This window comes from Bufo gargarizans, chromosome 2 (genome assembly GCF_014858855.1).
Source record: "Bufo gargarizans isolate SCDJY-AF-19 chromosome 2, ASM1485885v1, whole genome shotgun sequence".
Taxonomy (NCBI): domain Eukaryota; kingdom Metazoa; phylum Chordata; class Amphibia; order Anura; family Bufonidae; genus Bufo; species Bufo gargarizans.
The window spans coordinates 34,107,814-34,131,807 of NC_058081.1; the positions used below are offsets into that span (position 1 = coordinate 34,107,814).

General features: G+C 43.7%; 1 protein-coding gene across 1 annotated transcript; it reads left to right on the forward strand.

The window, feature by feature from the left end:
* The first annotated feature begins 792 nt into the window (after positions 1-792).
* Positions 793-23,318, forward strand: LOC122925559 (histidine N-acetyltransferase-like). The gene is made up of 3 exons (XM_044276917.1): positions 793-975; positions 5,137-5,361; positions 22,701-23,318. Exons 1-3 carry the CDS (start codon positions 793-795, stop codon positions 23,316-23,318), a joined length of 1,026 nt encoding a protein of 341 aa, XP_044132852.1.
* Positions 23,319-23,994: the final 676 nt, after the last annotated feature.

The following is a 23,994-nucleotide window of genomic DNA, read 5'->3' on the forward strand; positions in this document are numbered from 1 at the left end:
AACAACCCGACCACATTAAAAAAGAGAGAGTTTTTTTTGCCTTTGCCATCACAACGTGATGGCAATGAATCCACAATGAATCCACATCTTTGCACAGATTTGGCCTTTTAAAGCCATGTGGTCCTAAAATTTGGATCAGCTGAAAAACAGCCTGTTTTAGTTTAATCATTATTTCCAATTAATTAAATGCTCAAAAAATGTTTTGTCTCACTCTCATTTCTTCTTGTTGAATGTTGAAGTTTTACTAGGAACCTTGCTAAGATCCAACAATGTAAAATAAGATTTTTTGCCATTCTTCAAGTGGTCTTAAACTTTTCATCTGGACTGTATATTATAAGTATATTACACCCCTCAGTATGTCACACCTATCGATAGCACACCTATACCAGTCCTTAAAAGGACTTTTGTGGCCCTATTAGCTAGCGTTTAGTGTCCCTAACAGTCTGCCCCTGCTCCATACAGCAACCTCTCCCTACACAGGCAAAAGACTGAAAATGTATAAGGTAGGGTCCATGTGCTGAAACGTCTCAATTGGCTGTCCTGTACCACCTGATAGATGTGTCCTGGGTCAAAGTTCTTCACAATGTAAAAGAATATGGCGCCGGTGGACATTGCCATATGTTCGGCGAACCACGAACGAACAAAGTTCGCCGCGAAACAACCGCAGGGGCAAACCACAAGGCCATCTCTACTGGGAACCCTATTAATCTCAAGAATGATGGTAGACTTTGCCTGATTAACCTTCTCTTCTCCTTTCAGCTGAGACTCTGGTCTATATCGCGCAGTGACACCATGTCGGTTCCAACTTCAGTTCCAAAAATAGATTTTTCGCCTGCAACGGCAGAAGACTATGAAGAACTGATGTCTATCTCTAGTGGGTTATACAACGGAGTGGACTATGTGCCTGTGAAGTACCATACATGGCTGAAGGAACCCCAGAGAAGAATGTTCGTGGCCAGGTGTGAAGGGAAAGTGGTGAGTAGAAAAGAGTTAATTATTGATGACTGATGGTCACATTTATGAAGAATATTAATAGGGAGAGGGAAATAAGCCACTGCTAGACACCTCTGGTAGAGTCTTATCTCCTGCAGGACCATAGGATCAGACATGTTGAAATCCAGCATGTCCAATCAATTTTTTAGCCCCTGTGGATGGGGTCGCTCCATTTCCTGCATTATCACTTGGCCAGTGATGCGGACAGGCTCATCCCCCTCTTGTTTGATGGACAGTCCCTGAGAATTTATAGCTGGTAGTGGTGACACAGAAGACGCCAGGTCTACTGCACAGAGTGGCCCCACCCACAGTGCACCAAAAACCTAATTTGCTTAAAATTCAATTATTTTTCAGGATTAGGAGACCAGATTTACACAAGAAAGGGATGGTCATACTTTGGGGAACTTACCTTATATAGCAGTATGCCTTCTTTGAAACTGATTTTGGAGTTGACTGACTTTCTTAAAGCCAAATGAGTTTTCCAACATTTTCTTACTCATGACCTATACTCAGTGTAGATCATCGGTATCAGATCGGTGGGGCTTCAACCCCCGGGACACCTGCCAATCGTCTGTTTGAGAAAGCAGCTGCGTCCTGTGGCTTTCTCTGCTTTTCCTAGGCCAGTGACGACACATTTATTGCAGCTCAGTCTCATAGAAGTAAATAGGGCTGAGCGCAATACCAAGCTCAGCCACTATACTATGTGCGGCGCTGTGCTTGGTGAGATGTGAAAAGGCAGCAGTGCTCATAGGAGCACTGCTGCCTTCTCAAAACAGCTGATTGGCAGGGATCCCAGGTGTCTGACTCCCAACGATCACATTCTGATTACCTATCCTGAGGATAGGTCATTGCTAAAAATAAATCCTGAAAAACTGTTTTAACCCTTAGGATACCGGAGATTTTTGCGTTTTCATTTTTCTTCCCTATCTTCCTGGATCCAGACATTTTTTTTCTGTTCACATCCATATAAGGGCAGACGTGGTGATGCCCATAATTAGTGTTTGAGTAAACTTGCGTTTTGCAAGTTGTGGTTTTCTAAGAATTCTATAACCACTGCTTGAGAATAGTCCCACTGAGAGGACTGAAACGTTGCATGATACCGGGTGAATAAACGCACGTTCACGGAACTGCCGCAGAGTTTCTTTATTTTTTATCTAAGAATTCTGTTACCACGGACTATGATGGAATTCTATGATGGCATGCACCACAAAAGTCTAGAAGAGGCGTTCTGTATTGCAGGCCATAGACTTCTATTATGACAGAATGTCTCTTATAGGCTTCTGTGGTGCATGTTTCTTCAGAGAGACCCAGCCTATTACAATTAATTACCAGCATCACCAATCACCGCACGGGAATCCGGGTTTAACCCAGAAGTGCGCTTCTGGGTTTTTAGGCCTTCAGATGCCATGATCATGGCATCTAAAGGCTGTAATGGCAAATGTACTGATCGCCTAGGCGACAAAGGGGTAAAACTTAACATTTATTGTTAATATTCCTAAAATAAATGAGCGCTAACAGAAGGAGCCTCTAGAACAAACAAATATAAGACTGCCCAATAGGGCCTAAACAAGACATACGGTAAAAAATTTAGCTATAGTGACCCACGCCTGTATTTTGAGCGCATTATGCGAATATTACATCGCCGATTTTTCGCGATCAAGTAAATAATCTCGAATTCGTGAATATATGACCGAAATATCGCAAATTTGAATATTGCCCCTGCCGCTGATCACTAAACTATGATACAACTAAACTATGAAACATCCTCCTAACTTTTCACCAGTTTAATTGGAACATGCTGACATATCATATCCCAAAAGTAATAGATGTAGGACATCAACCTAAACACGAGTTCACTCCTTACAGAAGACATTCAATATTGTTTCCTAAACCCTTTCGCTACAAACACCCTACATGTACGATGGATGGAGTGATGTGGAGCGAAGTTTAAACATGGTGACATAGCCAGCTTTTATCTGCTGTTTCAAAAAGCAGAGTCCCGCGGCTAATGACCACCACTGTCAATAATGCCAATCGTGTTCATTACAGCCTCTAGAACAAACATAAGACTGCCCAATAGGGCCTAAACAAGACATATGCAGTATGGTGACCGAAAGAGAGAAATATGGAAAAACAGGAACGTTCTCACCCATATATGCAGTAAAACGGGATGTTGAATTCTCTTCCGTGTTGCAGATGTCAAACGGTAGACATTGCTGATGTGTCACCATACCGAATCATTATCGTCACCACAGCATAGACAGGAATCGGGAGCAGCAGGCCCTAGAATACCCTACTAGAGGGGCAGGGGCTATAACACCCTACTTGTCTATGCAAGGTACTTGCCCCACAAGGAGTGTCCCCGTCTGGATACCTATCCCTATGTGGGGCGGAATCCCTGGTACACCCTATTCAGGTAACTCCCGACGTGTCACGTTTCATTCAGCGAACTCATCAGGGGAGATGTACACTCACCTAAAGAATTATTAGGAACACCTGTTCTATTTCTCATTAATGCGATTATCTAGTCAACCAATCACATGGCAGTTACTTCAATGCATGTAGGGTTGTGGTCCTGGTCAAGACAATCTCCTGAACTCCAAACTGAATGTCAGAATGGGAAAGAAAGGTGATTCAAGCAATTTTGAGCGTGGCATGGTTGTTGGTGCCAGACGGGCCGGTCTGAGTATTTCACAATCTGCTCATTTGCTGGGATTTTTACGCACAACCATTTCTAAGGTTTACAAAGAATGGTGTGAAAAGGGAAAAACACCCAGTATGCGGCAGTCCTGTGGGCGAAAATGCCTTGTTGATGCTAGAGGTCAGAGGAGAATGAGCCGACTGATTCAAGCTGATAGAAGAGCAACGTTGCCTGAAATAACCACTCGTTCCAACCGAGTTATGCAGCAAAGCATTTGTGAAACCACAAAAATAAAAGTGAAAAAATAAAATAATTAAAAAAAATTGGTTTCAAGTAAAGCCCTTTCACCTCATCAATAGCCATTTTTTTGGGCGTCTCATCAAATGTGAAATGGTGCCCAAAAACCATTCCAACAAAATCTACCCTCCAAAAATCATATGGAGCTCATTCCCTTCTGACCCCTGCTGTGTGCCCAAACAGTTTACAACAACACATGAGGTGTTTGTGCTTAGAAGAAAATGTTTAACTAAATTTGGTGAAAATGAGAGGGGGGGCAACATTTTATTGGAAGAAATGAAATTTTTCATTTTCACAGCAAAGTGTCTCTAAATTCTTAGAAGCATCTGTGGGGCCAAAGTGGTCACTACTACACCCAAAAATTGCTTGAAGGGTGCAGTTTCCAAAATGGAGTCACGCATAATGGGTTTCTACTGTAGGAGTATCTTAGGTTCTCATAAAATGTGACATGGTGCCCAAAAACCATTTCAGCTAAATCTGCTCTCCAAAAATCATATGGTGCTCTTTTCCTTCTGCACCCTGCCGTGTGCCCATACAGCACCCCAGATAAGGAGTGTTTCTGTAAACTACAGAATTGGTAACATGTTGAAGTTTGTTTGGCTGTTAACCCTTGCTGCTTTACCAGTTAAAATGAGTTAAAATGGAAAATCTGCAAAAAAATTAGTAAATTTGAAAATGTCCCCTCCATTTTACACCTAAAGTTTGTAAAATCAGTTTTTTATAATTTTAGGGGATTACGTTCTAAAATGGGGTCATTTAAGGGCGGTTTCTACTATGTAAGCCCCATAAAATGACTATATAACTAAACTGCTCCTTAAACAAGTGGGTTTGGAAATTTTCCTAAATTTCAAGAAAATTCTAATGTCCTAAAAAAATAAAATTTCACGATACCAACATAAAATAGACATATGGTGAATGTTAAGTAATAAATATTTTGAGGTATTACTATCCATGGTGAATTTTTCAAAAGTTTCAGTAATTTTTATTTATTACATTTTTTAATAAATAAAGGTAAAACATAGACTCAAATTGTACTTCATGTCGGTGGTAAATGTGTCACAAGAAAGCAGTCTCGGAATCGCTTGGATAAGAGCATTCCAAAGTTATTACCACAGAGTGAAATATGCCAGATTAGCAAAATCTTAGAGCAGAAACTCCATGACCTACTCTATGCTCATCTTGTTCTTCTCTTTATGGATCGTCAGGTGGGCTTTGAGTCATTCATAGTGGTTGATGATGGAACTACTGCTGTGGTGGAAGATCTTCGTGTAGCCGCCGAGATGAGAAGGCGTGGAGTGGGTGGAGTGATTGAGAGGTTTTGCTGGGATGTTATACGTTCTGACCACCCGGAGGTTATAAGACTTCGATTCTCTCGATCTGAGAATCCACCAGCTCTTAATGTGAAAACATGCAAAATAATCACCTGTAAGGTAGGTCCATCTTTCTTTTATTCTTCTTTTTTTTTAGTCTTTATTTAATGGCATTTCATCAATAAGAAAAAAATTAAAATGCAGAACCCACAATGTAAGTGTTCCTCCCCATAATCCCAATGAGCAGAGAGACAAAAACGCATCTACAGTAGATCATTCAATTGTATTTGATTCAACCACGGCCTCCAAGAGTCAATAAATGCCTGATAATTAGTTAAATTATAAATAGGTTTAAATTATTTTCCAGATATCTTAGTGTTACAGGAAAGCCAGAACCGTGCAGTTGCCTTGTATGCAAAAAATTAAAGGGACTTCAGTAAGTCACATTTATCCTGTAGAGGAAGTTAATACAAGGCACTTACTAATTGTGACGAAACCAACCTCGCCACAGTGTTTTGGAGGGGGCTGGTTGCCAGCCTCCTGCCTCAGGATTATGGCCCATACTAACTTTAAAGAAGACAGGCCGGCTGCACAGCTTAAATCTGTCTTTGGAATTGTATTTTGTTATGTGAGGGTACCCAGATGGCTAGTTTAATTGTATTTGTGTGGTCTGAGTGCCATTCGCCTAATGATATGCACTCAGACTTGAGCTATCTGGGAATATGTTAAATGTCTGTGGTTGCTGGGAGGGTGTGACATTGTGTGTTTGGGTGGTGATTCCTGTCCTGTTGTCCCCACATGTGTATTGGCGATCTCCCCTTTGTCCTGAGAGATAATTGGATTATCCCTCGGTTGTCTCTGGGGCAGAGAGGAGGAAACCATGATGCATTGTGGGGATGTGTTGTATCTGTTCGGTGTGTCGCAGTCTCCATTCTGGTCCCCTGGGGGCGTGTCCACCAGATGGAGACCTGCATAAATACGGGCGGGTAGCCCTCAATAAAGGGTTCCTGTTTTATCCTTCATCATGTTGAGACTGGTGTTTGGATAACTGATCAAACTGGGGGATTGCTATACGCTGAATATTTGCTATACTCCCCTGGCATAACTACTAGCTCTTGTAAGAGCTGTTCCTGCTCTCTGGATGTAGGAGAGGTTCACCCACTGGAGCCTGGAGCCTTGTAGTAGGTCCAGAGTGGGTGGAGGATGGTGAGACCCCAACCAAGCTACGGCGGTTCGTGGGGTCTGCAGTGCGTACGGTGTCAAGTGGAGTGCTTGGAGTCCTCGGAAAGCACAAGGAGCATCTATCGACGGAGGTACCCGGTCGGGGTGCCAGGCGTTCCGTTACACTAATGTATTGTGATTGTCCATATTGCTTCCTTTGCTGGCTGGATTCATTTTCCCATCACACTATACACTGATCATTCCCATGGTTACAACCACCCTGCAATCCAGCAGCAGTGGTCGTGCTTGCACACTGTAGGAAAAAAGCACCAGCCTATGTGCGCTCCCCATGGTCCTGGCCACCAGAGAGGCCGGAGCCTTTTCCTATAGTGTGCAAGCAAGACCCACCACTTTTGGATAGTAGGGTGGTCTTAACCATGGAAATAAGCAGTGTATAATGTGATGGGGGGATGAATCCAGCCAGCAAAGGAGGGAATATGGACAATCACAATACATTAGTAAGTGCCTTGTATTTAACTTTCTTTACATCATGGATGCTCAACCTGTGGCCCTCCAGCTGTTGTAAAACTACAACTCCCACCATGCCCTGCTGTAGGCTGATATCTGTAAGCTGTTCGGGCATGCTGGGAGTTGTAGTTTTGCAACAGCTGGAGGGCCTTGGTTGAGCATGCCTGCTATACATGATAACTTCCACTAGCTGAAGTGAGACAACCCCTTTAAGCACTGCAGATCATAAGATGGTGAACTGAATAAAAATGATCCATCTCCAAGGGGACTAATTCTCGAGTCGAGTGGGATAGTCTCTAGAAAAATAAATTGTAGACGAGATATGGCCTCTTTCCAGGACCTAATTAATTTAGGACATCTCCAAGCAATGTGGTGGCCCCAGACATCTCGGTACATCTGTTTTTTGTTATCAAGTTTATGAAGAAAACTAGCAGAGTAATGTGTGATGTATGAAAGTACATTATTGTGCAAAAGTTTCAGGCAGGTGCAGTATAAATTCTGCAAAGTAAAAATATGTGCAAGCATAGTGTTATCAATTAACAACATAAAGTCTTCCCTTTGAAGAGCCACTGGAGTTATGGGGTCCTCTCACTTCAGAAAATGGCATTACTCCTGTAGAGAAAGTTAATACAAGGCTCTTACTAAATAGAGATGAGCGAATCGAATCCCACAAAGTGGAATTTAATTTAAATTTTAGGATAAATTTGATTTGCCTAGTGTCACCAGCAGCACTCTGAGAAGGTCTGGCAGACGTTCTTCTGTACCTCTTGCATGATGTTCTTTGTTTTGGTTTCACTTTCTCATCTCCTTTTCTTCTCCCAGCTGTCACCTATTTGAACTAATTGCCTCCCTTTATATTCCCTCCCATACTGCCTCACTTTGCGGTTTATACTACTTCCTGTATTGAAGTGATCACTGCTGGAGACTTCTGTTACTGCTTGTTCAGATAAGTCCTTTCATGTATTGTGTTTCCTTGCTGGCTTGATTCTAGGTGACCCTGACTCCCTCCGTATTAAGTGCAGGGAGCCGGTGGTCGTGTCCCCTCACTATTATAGGGTTTTCAGGTGTCACACAGTCTAGGTACGAGGGCATGCAATCGTCTACCTCTGAGACCCTTGTATGTGCTTAGCAGTCAGGGTGAGCTCTTAGGGTTTTACAGGGGTCACCTTTATGCTCCTTAGTTTGGGATCAAGCCAGTCGGATTTTTATCCATAACTTCCAGCTATCTACAACATCATCTGTGACTCCTAGAAGCTGAATTTTCTCGTGCTTCGTGTCAGCGAGTTGATTTAACCAGAAATAGTATAAAAAACTAAAAAAAATCAAACTTGTCTCCTCCATTTCCTCGCAATGGGCCGCCAGCCTCCATCTTGCTTTAAGATCTCGTCAGAAATGCTGTGCGGCGCGAGATTACATCATCATGCCGGCCAGCGTGATGATGTCATACGTCAACACGCCAGCCAACGTGATAACGTAATCTCGCGCCGCACAGGATTTCGCCCGAGATCTTCAAGCAAGAAGGCGGTGGCTGGCCCGTCGCAAGCAAATGGAGGCAGTAAGGTTAATAAAACATATTTTTTATTGTTAATATTACACTCAGATGCTGCGATCATGTAAGAATGCGGCATCTGAGGGGTACAATGACGGGGGTGGTGCTATCACAGCTCCCTCTCATTGCACCCGCTACTTGCAAAAAAATGCAGTAATTTTTGAATGAAATTCAGTGAATCAGCCAAATCGAACTTTTAAGAAATTCGCTCATCTCTATTACTAATGTATTATCATTATCCATATTGCTTCCTTTGCTGGTTGGATTAATTTTTCTATCACACTACACTTCCGGTGTCCGGAATCATGGCACCACACACATGCTAGTGATTTTTCCTATAGTTTGCAAGCACGACCACCACTGATGGATTGCAGGGTGGTCGTAACCATGGAAATGAGCAGTATATTGTGTGATAGAAAAATGAATCCAGCCAGCAAAGGAAGTAATCTGAATAGTCACAATACCTTAGTAAGGGCCTTGTATTAACTTCCACTACAGGATAAATGCTATTTGCTGAAGTGAGACAATCCCTTTAAAGGGCTGGAGTCGGGGAGTGGTTATTTAAGGTTTTTTATTATTTTTTTCTGTGGGGTTTTTCACACTTTAGGGCCCTTTCACACCTGCGTTATAGTCTTCCGGCATAGAGTTCCGTCGTCGGGGCTCTATGCCGGAAGAATACTGATCAGGATTATCCTAATGCATTCTGAATGGACAGTCCATCCTTCAGGATGCATCAGGATGTCTTCCGTTCCGGAACGGAACGTTTTTTGGCCGCAGCAAATAGCGCAGCATGCTGCGCTTTTTATTCCGGCCAAAAATCCAGAACACTTGCCGCAAGGCCGGATCCGGAATGAATGCCCATTGAAAGGCATTGATCCGGATCCGGCCTTAAGCTAAACGTCGTTTCGGCGCATTGCCGGATGCGACGTTTAGCTTTTTCTCAATGGTTACCATGGCTGCCGGGACGCTAAAGTCCTGGCAGCCATGGTAAACTGTAGTGGGGAGCAGGGAGCAGCATACTTACCATCCGTGCGGCTCCCGGGGTGCTCCAGAGTGACGTCAGGGCGCCCCAAGCGCATGGATCACGTGATCGCATGGATCACATGATCCATGCGCATGGGGCGCTCTGACGTCATTCTGGAGCGCCCCGGGAGCTGCACGGACTGTAAGTATGCTGCTCCCCCGCTCCCCACTACTACTATGGCAACCAGGACTTTAATAGCGTCCTGGGTGCCATAGTAACACTGAAAGCATTTTGAAGACGGATCCGTCTTCAAATGCTTTCAGTACACTTGCGTTTTTCCGGATCCGGCGTGTAATTCCGGCAAGTGGAGTACACGCCGGATCCGGACAACGCAAGTGTGAAAGAGGCCTTAGTGTGGTGTTTGTAATGGGTGCATCTGAACCGTGTCCTAACATCCGGCTTGCAATTGATTAGCGAGCAAGTCAAGTGTCTAGTCCAGACCTATAATTGTACAGAGGATTTATTTATACTCCTTCTCTGCACAATTTTTGGGTCTGGTTGCCTGATGGTCACAGACTGTGACATATAGGCTTTTTGCCCTCCTTTTAAACGGACTTTAATAAAGTTTTTGCTTTTTTCTTTTAAACGCTCATCAGGCTGTGAATCTATTGGTATTAAGGAACGTCTACCTACGTATCTGTATAAAGTCTGAGACTGACATTAACACCCCAACCCCTATTTCTATCTCTAGAGAGACAGACCCCGATAACTGTAACTCTATTGATACAGCACAATAGTTTTTTCACTGTCACTCCACAAACTCCATCCAATCTTTATCTGCACAATCCAACCCAATCCCCTTTATTCCCCCTTACGGTGTGTTCACATGGCGGACTTTGATGCTGTCAAAATCTGCTGCAGAAACCAATGCGGTTGTTCACTTTGAAGGCCGTGGACCCACTCGTGGTTTAGCTCCACTGAATTGAGCTAAACCTCAAGCAGACACCTGTCGCTGATTTAAACGGCATCCATCTGGACACAGTGCAAAGCGGGAAACTCCCTTCTTGGCGCAGTCACAACTTTTAACTGCTGGCCATGAAACGCGCTGCTCCTATTAAAAACAATGTGAGGCAGACACCATGCGGCGGCTGCTGTTGGACAGTGGCGTCTCTAGCTTTCAAATTTTGGGGGGGCACACTGGGGGCCAGGACAAAAGTAGGGGGGGCAGCTATAACAACGATACATTTACACAAGTACACTTAGAAATGCTGCGATACTTTACCCAATACCTAAAACCGCAACAGGGAAGAAAAGTCCAGCTGTCTGTGGATGACACTGCTATGGGGGGGATCTGTGGATGCCACATACCGTGCAATGTATAGCATCTTATGCTATATGTGTCATCCACAGATCCACCCCATGACAGTGTCATCCCCATTTCCCCCTCCATAACAGTGTCATCCACAGATCCCCCTCCCTATAACAGTGTCATCCACAGATCCCCCTCCCTATAACAGTGTCATCCACAGATCCCCCTCCCCGCCTCTCTCAGGAGTGTACATTTGACATTTCTAAACCGTAATAAATATCCTGCAGTAACTTTAACTTTAAATCAGGATTAAGCGGCCGCTCATCTCTACTAGTACCTTAACCTTACACCACTCTGCTAGCTTCGGAAACAGGGCCAGGCTACAGCCTACAGGTACTGCCTGTTAGTTCTTATCGAGCGAGTGCTGATTTCTGCAGGTCAGAGGATACGGATTACAGTTTAGAAGAAATGTACACTCCTGTGAGCGGTCCAGTGGCGGATCAGAGCCTGGTCTCGGGAGGGGCACTTCCAGATTATTTTCTGTCCACCGCCACAGAACAAGGGTGCTTATAGAACAGACTGCACAGTGTAGCGGTATACTATATATTGTGGGGCACAGCGTGGCGGTATACTGTATATTGTGGGGCACAGTGTAGGCTATATGTGTATAACAAACATATTTGACATGAAGACTTACAGTTACTTGGCTTGGCCCTTGGGGGTCTCGGACGCCACTTCCACACTTTGGCCGGGGGCTCGGCGGAGCTGATGTTGTGCTTTATCCTAATGAGAAAGATTTCATAATAAGGATTTGGAGAAGAGGCAGAGGAATAGCAGAGCAGGGAGAGGCTGGTGCTGCTACTAGGGGTCATACCATGTGGGAGTAATAAAGCCCACCATAATGCCCCCCGGTAGTAATAATTCTCCTTATAATGTGACAATGCAAAAAATACCCCCTTATGCCCCCAGTTGAGCTAATGTCCCCCATAATGTGCCAGTATAAAATACCCCTATATAGTGCCCCCAGTAAATGCCCCATAGTGCTCCTCTCCCCCTTCCTCCTAGTGCCCCCATAATGTACCAGTATAAAATGCCCCAGTAGATGCCCTCAATGTCCCCCATAATTTTGCAAGTATAAATTACCCCTTCTTAGTGCCCCCGTAGATGACTCCACGTGCCAGTAATAACCCCCCATTACGTGCCAGTAATAAGACCCACATTACGTGCCAGTAATAAGCCCCCCATCATGTGCCAGTAATAAGCCCCCCATCATGTGCCAGTATTAGGTCCCCCCATCATGTGCCAGTATTAGGTCCCCCCCATCATGTGCCATTATTAAGTAAGTACCCCCCCTTCATGTGCCATTATTAAGTAAGTCCCCCCCAATGTGCCATTATTAAGTAAGCCCCCCCCATCATGTGCCATTATTGGGTAAGTCCCCCCCCCCCCCAAGTATCACTATTGTAAAAAAAAAATTATACTTACCTCAGTGTCAGCGATGCGATGCAGGCCTCTTCTGGCCTGTGTCCCACGCTGTATGGCTCAGGCGGCGCGATGACGTCATCGCGCGCCTGCGCCGGCCTCTGATAGGCTGCCGGTCTAGTGCCTGCAGCCTATCAGAGCAAGGGGAAGGGACACGCCTCTCCCTCCCCTGCACCGCCGCTTAGTGATGGGAAGTTCGGATCTTTTAGGTGAATCGGTTCATTTGAATCAGCTCATTCAAATGAACCAATTCATGAATCGGATCTTCGGTTCACTTGGTGAGTCACTGACTGCTGAGCTGACTCGCAAGTGAACCGAAGACTCTAGGTGCCGGTGCGCAGATGCTTGATACATTCGATTCACTCACTACTTGCTGCGCTGCTGACTCAGTGCAATAATTGTAGTGGATGGCACTCCTCTTGATGGTAGTCGGTGCTCAGTGGAAGGGGTCTATCAGAGTATACTCATATAAACCACGGCACTCGAAGTATTGCAAGATAAGATTCTTTTTTATTATTTATTGTCCATCCCAAATGGATCTTTTTATAGGTACACTGGCCAACGTTTCGGTCTGTTTAAGACCTTGATCACGGCCTGAAAAATATATAGGTACAACATTTTTTTAGTACCTCATAGGTACAATATTAATGGACAATAATTGGTACAGAAATTGTCAAAACAAAATAATAGAAAAAGTAATACAACTACAATAGATGTCTATCATAAAGAGACAGTAGAATAAATGAATTAAGTGCGCCATATGAGGTAGGCTGGATAATGCTTGGCAGGACGTAGGAGTTGTCTGTGTCTTCGTTGTAAGAATTATATAGAGACCTGTACATAAAGGGGTCATAGAGTATGTAAGTACAAGTTATTCTAATACTGCAATCGACGATATTGGTTAAAACAAAATCATACTTGTGTGGTCACAGAGTATGGTCATTGATTAGCCTATGAAAAAAGTACACAGAATAATCATATCAAGAAGACTTGCAAATATATAAATGTCCTGGGTTTGACATTAAATATAGATTCTGGGGAACAGTGCAAACATGTCTACTGGATAAGCTTGGAGCTGATGAGAGCCATATTAATGTAGCTATACATTGATATACCTTGTGAGGGCCATATCAATGTAGCTGCATGATGATATACCTTGTAGTCAGGATTCACACAGATAGGTAATGGGGATCAACGACAAAACAAAGTATAGTGGATCCAGGAGAACACTAATATTAAGCATATATAGATATATATAGAGAACCGCTACAAGTAGTGCGTCTGGCATAATAATATAACATAATAAGACATGTGATGAAGACAGACCTTAGTGCAGGAGACCGGAGGTATCAGGGAGGACCTGGTGTGTCCGTGCTGGTAGCGAGTTTAAATAGGGAGATAGGGGAGATTAGCGCAGGCGCCGGCGTCTCTCTGCTTTTGCCGAGATATCGCGAGGACAGTGACGTCACTCGCGCATGCGTAGTGATTCGTATTCACAGGTTAGATAGAGCCAGGGCTCGTTTTGTATTGCGCATGCGCTGGGAGATAGAGGAACGTATCTATGAGAATCGCTACAGTACTGGATACTATATGATGTACTGTATATGTTGAATGTACAATATAGTCGGCTCCAAGATGTATACTATATATGAAAGTCTATTATGGCAACTAATAAATAACACTCTATGATAATATACTACGATAATATACTACACTCTATGATAATATACTACCTGTGTTGTTGAGACTATGGGGGTCATTTTGTCTGTGGAAATAGGAGAAAAGAAAGTTAAATTTATAGAATATACAATTTTCTAAACAAATAATTAATAACAGCATACAAATGGATATCCTAATAGACTTATTGCGTTATAGTCTATTTGTTCGTATGGGTGCTGAGTTTATGGAAAAGAACATATGAAACGTCAAATCCAAGGAATATGGTTTTCTTTGATTCCTTACAGAAAGTTGTTTATAGGTTAAGTTAAATCCTGAAATCAAAATCCCTGTTCATTCCATGGGGGAAAAGAGTCTTTAACTCGAAGATCCAGAAGGATTCCCGTTCTTTGAGACGAGCGACTCTATTGCCTCCGCGTCGGCTTTGTGGCACATATTCTAGCACCTGGAATTGAAGCTGGTTGATCTGATGTTTATTTGATATAAAATGATGTGGGACCGGGAGTTCAGTTCTATTGCATCGGATGTCGGACTTATGTTTGGATATACGGTCACGTACGCATTGGGTCGTTTCGCCTACATATGCAAGGCCACATGGGCATTTAATAAGATACACTACAAAGGATGAGTTGCAAGTATAAAAATCTTTTGCTTGGTAGATTTTGCCTGAGTGAGGATGTGTAATCCTATTTCCCTTCATGACATTGGTGCACTGGGCACAATGTAAGCATGGGTAGGTGCCCGTCTTGCGGGGGGCCAGAGTGGTTTGTCGTATTTGTGGTAGGGATGAGCCCACATCAGCCTGTACTAATTTGTCTTTGAGATTGGTGGGACGTTTATAGCACATACGGATTGGGTTACTGAACTCGGATACTTTGGGATATGACCGTGCTAATATGGACCAATGTTTTTTAATTATATTTTGGATCTTTGATGCAAAAGGATGGTAGGTGGTTATGAAAGGAATACGTGAGGAAGCTACAGGTCTGGAGGAACATGAATGAGTTTGTTGGGCTAGGGTCAGTTCGTCTTCAAGTAATCTGATGGGGTAGCCTCTATCCGTGAATTTGCTTGCCATTTCTTTAAGGCGTTGTTTGCAGAGTGAGGGGTCGGCTACTATTCTAGTTACTCGTGTAAACTGAGATCGTGGTAAGGATTGCTTGGTATTGCGAGGGTGACAACTGGAATAATGAAGCAGTGTGTTACGGTCAGTGGGTTTTCGGAAAAGATCAGTGGTTAATGAGCCGGTTGGAGTCCTAACTACCAATGTGTCTAGAAAGCTTATCCTGTTTGAGTCCGTATGAGAGGTAAAAGAAAGATCCTGATCTTGTTGGTTAATGTGGTCAATAAACTGTGAGAGTGAGTCACTATCGCCAGTCCAGATACAGAAAATGTCATCGATATATCGATGCCAAGTTAGTGCAAATTGTTGAAAAAGAAAGTTAGAGTAGACATAATCTTCCTCAAATTTTGCCATAAAGGCATTTGCGTAGGGTGGCGCTACGTTAGCACCCATTGCTGTCCCCCGTTTCTGTATATAGAATTCATCCCCAAACATGAAATAATTGTTATGTAGAACTAGTCTCAGAAGTGTGAGACAAAAGGTTTGTGCACTAGATGTGTAGTTAGAGGTTGAAAGAAGGCTGGAGACGGCTGAAATTCCTCTTTCATGGGTGATGGAAGTATAGAGACTGTTTACGTCTAGTGTCACTAATAGGCTATTATCGGGTATGTTTTCTAATGTGGAAATGGTTGATAGAAAGTGAGTTGTGTCAAGTAGAAAGGAGCGGGTGTTTTTGATTAGTGGTGTGAGTATTTTTTCTAGAAAGATAGAGATTGGAGAGAGAATGGAGTTGGTGGATGCTACTATGGGTCTGCCAGGAGGATCTGTTAAGTTTTTATGTATCTTGGGCAGTGTGTAGAGAACAGGAGTGACTGGATGTTCATTGAGAAGAAAAGTATAGGTCGGTTTATCAATTATCCCTTGTTGGAGATGGACATCGAGTACAGAGATAATTTCTTTTTTAATACGAAAAATGGGATTAAAAGGTACTTTAGAATAGGTTGTAGTGTCTGATAGTTGTCGTTTTATCTCTCTAACGTAATTTATGGTGTCCATAACCACGATGGCTCCGCCTTTGTCAGCTGGTTTTATCGTTATACCTTTGTCCTCCCTTAATATGTTAAGGGCAATTCGTTCTTCGCTTTTCAAATTATGGGGTGTATACATGGGTTTGTCTTTTAATTCTTTTAGGGTGTTGTCTATGTCTTTTCGGACCAGATCAATGAAGGCCTCTGCTGCGTGATAATTTTTAGGGGGCATGAATGTACTTTTATTTTTTAAATTAAGGGATTTGATGGATAAGTCTGAGACTGGAGTAAGTGTTTGGAATGTCTGCCCTGGTGGTTGCTGTTCGAAGTGTGCCTTTAATCTAATGGATCTGTAAAACCTTTGTAAGTCTTGTTCCAGGGAAAATGAGTGGACGGGGCCAGACGGACAAAAGGAGAGTCCTTTAGATAATATATTTAGTTCTGCAGGGGATAGTGTACGGGATGAGATGTTAACTACTATATCTGTACCTGTGAACGTGTCTGTATCCCGGTTGAGTTTCGACTGGTGTCTTCCCCTTCCTCGGCGTATGCGGCCGGTCTTCTTCTTCCTGGGCGATACCCGCGCCTGTGAAAAAACCGTTGATTTCGGTAACCAGTTGATCGTTCGCTCCCTGAGGAGGATGAAGCGTAGCCGGTGAAGGTGGAGTAATCGTTGGCCGTCGAGGAGCTTTGCCACTGCCATCTGTACACTCTCTGTAGTTGATAATCCTCCGTCGGCTCGTCTTCTTCAGCTCTCTCTGAACCCTGATTACTAGTATTGAGTGATTTATTATAGTAAAGGGAAGCTGAGGCTGACGCCGGACAGGAGGAGTCAGGAGTCAGACAGGAGTCAGAAGCTGTCACTGTGGTGTGCAATGTGAATTGTTGTCTGTTGTGCATTGTTACCCACAGTGACAACAGTCTGACACTGACAGTACAATCCATAAAGGTGATGTGAACCCACCCTTAGGCCCCTTTCACACTTGCGTTGTCCGGATCCGGCATAGAGTTCCGTCGTCGGGGCTCTATGCCGGAAGAATCCTGATCAGGATTATCCTAATGCATTCTGAATGGAGAGAAATCCGTTCAGGATGCATCAGGATGTCTCCAGTTCAGGACCGGAACGTTTTTTGGCCGGAGAAAATACCGCAGCATGCTGTGCTTTTTGCTCCGGCCAAAAATCCTGAAGACTCGCCGCAAGGCTGGATCCGGAATTAATGCCCATTGAAATGCATTGATCCGGATCCGGCCTTAAGCTAAACGTCGTTTCGGCGCATTGCCGGATACGACGTTTAGCTTTTTCTGAATGGTTACCATGACTGCCGGGACGCTAAAGTCCTGGCAGCCATGGTAAAGTGCAGTGGAGAGCGGGGAGCGGCATACTTACCGTCTGTGCGGCTCCCGGGGCGCTCCAGAGTGACGTCAGGGCGCCCCAGGCGCATGGATGACGTGATCGCATGTACACATCATCCATGCGCATGGGGCGCTCTGATGTCATTCTGGAGCACCCCGGGAGCCGCACGGACTGTAAGAATACCGCTCCCCCGCTCCTCACTACTACTATGGCAACCGGGACTTTAATAGCGTCCTGGGTGCCATAGTAACACTGAACGCATTTTGAAGACGGATCCGTCTTCAAATGCTTTCAGTACACTTGCGTTTTTCCGGATCCGGCGTGTACCTCCGGCAAGTGGAGTACACGCCGGATCCGGACAACGCAAGTGTGAGCCCTTAGTTATATAGCTACTGAATGAGATGCCTTTAACATATATATCTCCTGAGAAGCCAATTTGATTCTAAAGGGTTAATTTAATTCAACCTGTAATCTAAACTCTTGTGTCATCTGTCACTTCTCCTGTCCCTTAATCTTATCACTGCTGCAACAAAAGCAGCCTCAGCCTCAGTGTAAGGCTACTTTCACACTAGCGTTCGGCTGTCCGCTCGTGAGCTCCGTTTGAAGGAGCTCACGAGCGGACCCAAACGCCTCCGTCCAGCCCTGATGCAGTTTGAATGGAGGCGGATCCGCTCAGACTGCATCAGTCTGGCGGCGTTCAGCCTCCGCTCCGCTCGCCTGCGCACGGACAGGCGGACAGCTGAACGCTGCTTGCAGCGTTCAGCTGTCCGCCTGGCCGTGCGGAGGTGTGCGGATCCGTTCAGACTTACAATGTAAGTCAATGGGAACGGATCCGCTTGAAGAGGTCACCATATGGCTCAATCTTCAAGCGGATCCGTCCCCCATTGACTTTACATTGAAAGTCTGAACGGATCCGCGCAGGCTGCTTTCACACTTAGAATTTTTTCTAAGTTATTAATGCAGACGGATCCGTACTGAACGGAGCCTCTGTCTGCATTAATATGATCGGATCCGTTCAGAACGCTAGTGTGAAAGTAGCCTTACCTGTTCTACCCTCTGACTCACTGCTCTTTTAACTCAATGAATCAAATGAGTCACAAACTAAGTCGGATCTTTAGATTCTTTAACTTGTGACTCATTCGATTCCTTTCTATTCTTAGACTCCCTGCACTTGTGTGACTCAGACGACTCGATTCAGAGAGCTGCTGGTGTGCTGTGCTTGCCTTGCCCCCTCAGCTCTGGTCGGTGATTGGTTGGTGGGCGGGGAGGGGTGGGGCTGGCAGAAGCAGCCTCCACTCTGAGATCATATTACGCTCCTCCCCGTCCCTCCCTCAGGCTTCGGCTCCCTGCGTCCCTGCTGCCATTTTAGTTGGGGGGGCACATGGGGGGGCCCAGCATGATGTTGGGGGGGCCGTGGCCCCCTCTGGCCCCCCCCTGGCGACGCCACTGCTGTTGGAGTGTTGGTGCTGCGTCTGCAACAAAATGCAGCTAGCTAGCCCTTGGCCCTATCTTATATGAAGGATGGCCTTATGCCTATCCCATGCATGCTTAAACTCCTTCACTGTATTTGCAGTTACCACTTCTGCAGGAAGGCTATTCCATGCATCCACTACTCTCTCAGTAAAGTAATACTTCCCGATATTACTTTTAAACCTTTGCCCCTCTAATTTAAAACTGTGTCCTCTTGTGGTAGTTTTTCTTCTTTTAAATATGCTCTCCTCCTTTACCGAGTTGATTCCCTTTATGTATTTAACAGTTTCTATCATATCCCCTCTGTCTCGTCTTTCTTCCAAGCTATACATGTTAAGGTCCTTTAACCTTTCCTGGTAAGTTTTATCCTGCAATCCATGGACCAGTTTAGTAGCTCTTCTCTGAACTCTCTCCAAAGTATCAATATCCTTCTGGAGATATGGTCTCCAGTACTGCGCATAATACTCCAAATGAGGTCTCACTAGTGCTCTGTAGAGCGGCATGGGCACCTCCCTCTTTCTACTGGTAATGCCTCTTCCTATACACCCAAGCATTCTGCTAGCATTTCCTGCTGCTCTATGACATTGTCTGCCTACCTTTAAGTCTTCTGAAATAATGATCCCTAAATCCCTTTCCTCAGATACTGAGGTTAGGACTGTATCACTGATTTTATATTCTGCTCTTGGATTTTTACGCCCCAGGTGCATTATCTTGCACTTATCAACATTACATTTTAGTTGCCAGATTTTTGACCATTCCTCTAGTTTTCCTAAATCCTTTTCCATTTGGTGTATCCCTCCAGGAACATCAACCCTGTTACAAATCTTTGTGTCATCAGCAAAAAGACACACCTTACCATTGAGGCCTTCTGCAATTTTGCTGATAAAGATATTAAACAAACTGGGTCCCAGAACAGATCCCTGAGGTACCCCACTGGTAACAAGACCATGGTCTGAATATACTCCATTGACTACAACCCACTGTTGTCTGTCCCTCAGCCACTGCCTAATCCATTCAACAATATGGGAGTCCAAGCCCAAAGACTGCAATTTATTGATAAGCCTTCTATGTGGGACAGTATCAAAAGCCTTACTAAAGTCCAGATAAGCGATGTCTACTGCACCTCCTCCATCTATTATTTTAGTCACCCAATCAACAAAATCAATAAGATTAGTTTGACATGATCTCCCTGAAGTAAACCCATGCTGTTTTTCATCTTTCAATCCATGGGATTTTAGATGTTCCACATCTTCTCCTTAAGTATGGTTTCCATTAATTTCCCCACTATTGATGTCAGGCTTACTGGTCTATAGTTGCCCGATTCCTCCCTACTACCTTTCTTGTGAATGGGCACAACATTTGCTAATTTCCAATCTTCTGGGACGACTCCTGTTACCAGTGATTGGTTAAATAAATCTGTTAATAGTTTTGCTAGTTCACCGCTGAGCTCTTTTAATAGCTTTGGGTGTATCCCATCAAGCCTCTGGGACTTAGTAGAATGCCCCCTTAGGGCCATCACACAGTAGTTATGTCCCCTTTACAGTAATGCTGGCGGCTTAGTGTTGAGCCTAAAACTATGCTGTCCCTGAAGTGACCCCCTAACAGTAGTTTTCTCCCATTGATGTTGCCCCCTTACAGTTGTGCAGTCCCTGTAGTTTTAAGTTAGTTAGTTAGTTTAGTTTATTTAGTTTAAAAAAATAATCTCGCCTAGCCCCACTCCCCTGGTGAACACAGCACATCATCCCCAGGCCTGTGTGGGTCCTACTAAGCTGGGATAAGGTTGTTTCCTTCTCTGGTGTATCTGAGATATAGTCAAGGAGGCTAATAGGGTGCAGAAATGCACAGTACTAGAGTAGGAAGTGCCCATACTGGACCATGAAAAATGGACTGAGCATGCTTCAAGGAGTACTGGGCAGGGAATGTTAGTGTAGTGAGGGCCATCAGGCTAAATTGTGCTAAGTAGGTGGGCAAGAATGAGAGTTTTGGGTTTGGAGCTGCACTCCTGGGAGGTTCATTGGGAGGATGCTGAGAAGAGCTGCCTGCATCATAAATGACACTCCGACAACATTGAAGAGTTCAAGCAAGAAGAGGTGGTTTTACATGGCCTATACAAAAGATGTAGTTTCTGTCAAGACTAGTTTAGCAAGCCATGATGTGCATGGTTCCTGGCTCAGCATACAAACCCAGAGCTAGGTGGAGGATTTAAGTCGGTTAATCATTACCAGTTTCCTGTGATTGCGTAAAGTGGCTCTTTTTGTACTTCTCTGCTTTATGTCTGAACTGAAGATCTGCTTGTCAACACTGTGTACCTACCTTGGCTTGTTTTCTTGTTTTAACCCCATGTTTCTTGATTTGGCTTCTGATTCTCCTGCTATTCTGACCGTGTCGAGTTTCTGCATTAACCAATCTGCTGTTTAGGCACGGTCTGTCTCTCCTGGTTCTCGCCCTGCTTGTCTACTCTTTGCATCCATTCTGGTATTTCTAGAATGTCTGCTTCCAGTGAACTTGCACCAATTTTCTGCTACCTTACTCAAGAAATAATGTCATTATTTTTATTTTTTTTGATCGAGTACAACAGGCCTTGCAGCAAGTTCTGGTGAAGGACCCAGTGTTAGCATTAGCTTCCTATTAACAGAAGTGGATAAGGAAGACTAGTGGCAATTTCTAATTTTTCTGACTAAAGTTCTGAACTGTGACCATAGTATTTCCTTACATCATATTTGATGATCAGATGAGTTTCTGCTACCACAACTGTACCTGGTCTGTTTTTACTGAGCTTAAACACTGCCATAAGCTTAAGCCTACCTTTTAGTCCCTTAGTATTCCAAAATAGTACCTTCAGCCTGTCTGCACAGGGAAGAAAACCATTCATCTCTTTGCTCGTGGAGAATCCAATCTCACCCCAAAATCAAGTAACAGGTACCTTAGTCAAGTATAGCAAAATAAACCCTCCCCCCACCATATCTTATCAATGCTAATATTTACAGTAACTAGCAATTTAACTAGACTAACAAACTTAATGTTGTAATGCATTTCTGCACCTTGTCATTAAATGTCCAGTGTATTAAACTGGGATCATCATTAATACTATAATAGTATGAGCAGAGCGAAAGTATTACAACTTTATAGGCAAACAGGTGATACATGTGTTTGAATGTTCAATCTTCTTCAATTTACAAACTTTTAGAATAAATAGTCAAATAATTAATGTTTCCTATGTTTGTTTGTTATTTTCATTTAGATATTTTCGATTCGGCTGCATTGCCGAAATTTACAAAAAAAAATTGCTTGACGAATTTTTTCGTCATGAAGCGCATTTCTGGAAGACTCTTTTATGTTAATTTGCATAAAAGGCAGGAAGTACAAAAATGCATAATACTTATTGAATTGTGACAGGTTCCCTTTAAGCTCTTAGTTGGTCAGTTAAAAAATAAAACAAAACATTGTACTTCTTATCCATTTGAGCACAAAGAGGCTGTCTTGGCCATCTTGCTTGAAGATCCAGCACAAAATCTCATGCGGTGGTGGATGTCATGCGTCACCGCGCACAAGATTTTGTGCTGGAACTTCAAGCAAGATGGCTGCGGCAGCCTCTTTGCTCTCAAATGGATGAGTTAAGTATGATTTTATTTTTAATGCCATTTCAGAGAAAATTGATTTGTTACCATGAAGCACAAGGAAATGTGACTTTGCAGCAAATTAAATTTTTCCTGAATTTTGGAATGAAGTCCCCTTTGATTACTGCGAATTGCAAATAACTAGTCTTGTTGTTTTCTATTTGTTCCTCTTCTACTTTTATAACAATTCATCTATGTTTTGCATTGAATCCTTTAAATCTGAACCTCTCTCCTATGTTCATTGTGTTCCCCAATAGGCATTAATATCTGTACTTGTTACTGCTGATCAGTTGGAAGCAAAACTCAGGTTACTGGAGTCTCGAGTGAATAATGAAGACAGATCCAAAAAGCTATCTTTTCTGGGACCAGAGGAAATCCTCAGATTCTTTGAGTCCAAGACAAAAGAACAATTGCTTCCTGGTGGATTGCTAGTTCAAGGTTGGCTTCCTATTGCCGCTCAGAAGTCCAACCTAGATCTTCTACTGAAACAAGAGATTGTCTGGATTTATTCACATCCTGAGGATTCTAGTGATTCTGCATCTTCTTCCAAGGTCACACCTGGCAGTGATGGCCCTGATGCCTCTCCAGAAGGGTTTCTTAGCCTTGGTTCTCAACCACATCCAGTGCCTATTGCAGACAGAGCACACTATATAGATATCGACCTGTTTGGAAATGATCCATCTTGTGCTAAGGTCCATGTTCTAGAGCAGTTGAAAATCAGAGTAAAAGGATTGCCGGCAGGGAGTGGTATAATATTTGTCCTATATGCAGAGGAGAGTCTCCGGACTGAGCTTGTCCAACTCTGTGAAGGGTTGAATATATACTATTGTATTAGGGAGCAGATTATTTTTGAAAGAGAGATCAGGTCTGATTGAATTCCACTTCCCAGTCTTGGCAAGCTCTTATTTTCCATTTAAGAACCGGTCCAAAGACCCCATTTCTATGGCCTCTTTCGCACTGAATCTTGACCCATATTTTTTTTTTTCACCCATCAGTTATGCTTTGCATGCAAAACACAGCATGCTCCATATTCTGCGTTTTTCACGCAGCCCTGGCCCCATAGAAGTGAATAAGGTTTCAGTGGAAAAACGCAGTGTATCCTCAAGCAAGTCCGGATGCAATGCGTTTTTTCACTGATGGTTGCTAAGAGATGTTTGTAAACCTTCAGTTGTTTTATCACTCACGTGAAAAATGCATCAAAACGCATTGCACCCGCGCGGAAAAAAACCTGAACGCAATCGCAGACAAAACTAACTGAATTGCTTGCAAAATGCGAGTGCGAGTTTTTCTGATTGCATCCTGAGCTAATCCGTATCATTCGTGTGAAAGGCGCCTATAGGTTTTATGTTAAAGTGCAGTGCTAAAAGCTGTTCAAAACATTGATTCCTATGAATCTGTCTTCCATTCCTTCAAACAAAAAGAATCCTACAGATTAGGAGAACCAGTGTTTAACCTCCATTGAGCTGTTGGCCATAACAAGGAAGAGAAGCGGGTGACAACTGGTTGCACATAAGTTCAGAGTTCACGTTCTATGGAGGTTACAGGGTAGTA

Excerpts from the sequence above, each read along its gene's own strand:
- LOC122925559 (XM_044276917.1), top strand. The coding sequence starts at position 793 with ATGTCGGTTCCAACTTCAGTTCCAAAAATAGATTTTTCGCCTGCAACG. Across the intron at positions 976-5,136 it reads CCAGGTGTGAAGGGAAAGTG|GTGGGCTTTGAGTCATTCAT; the intron begins GTGAGTAGAAAA and ends ATGGATCGTCAG. Across the intron at positions 5,362-22,700 it reads GCAAAATAATCACCTGTAAG|GCATTAATATCTGTACTTGT; the intron begins GTAGGTCCATCT and ends GTTCCCCAATAG.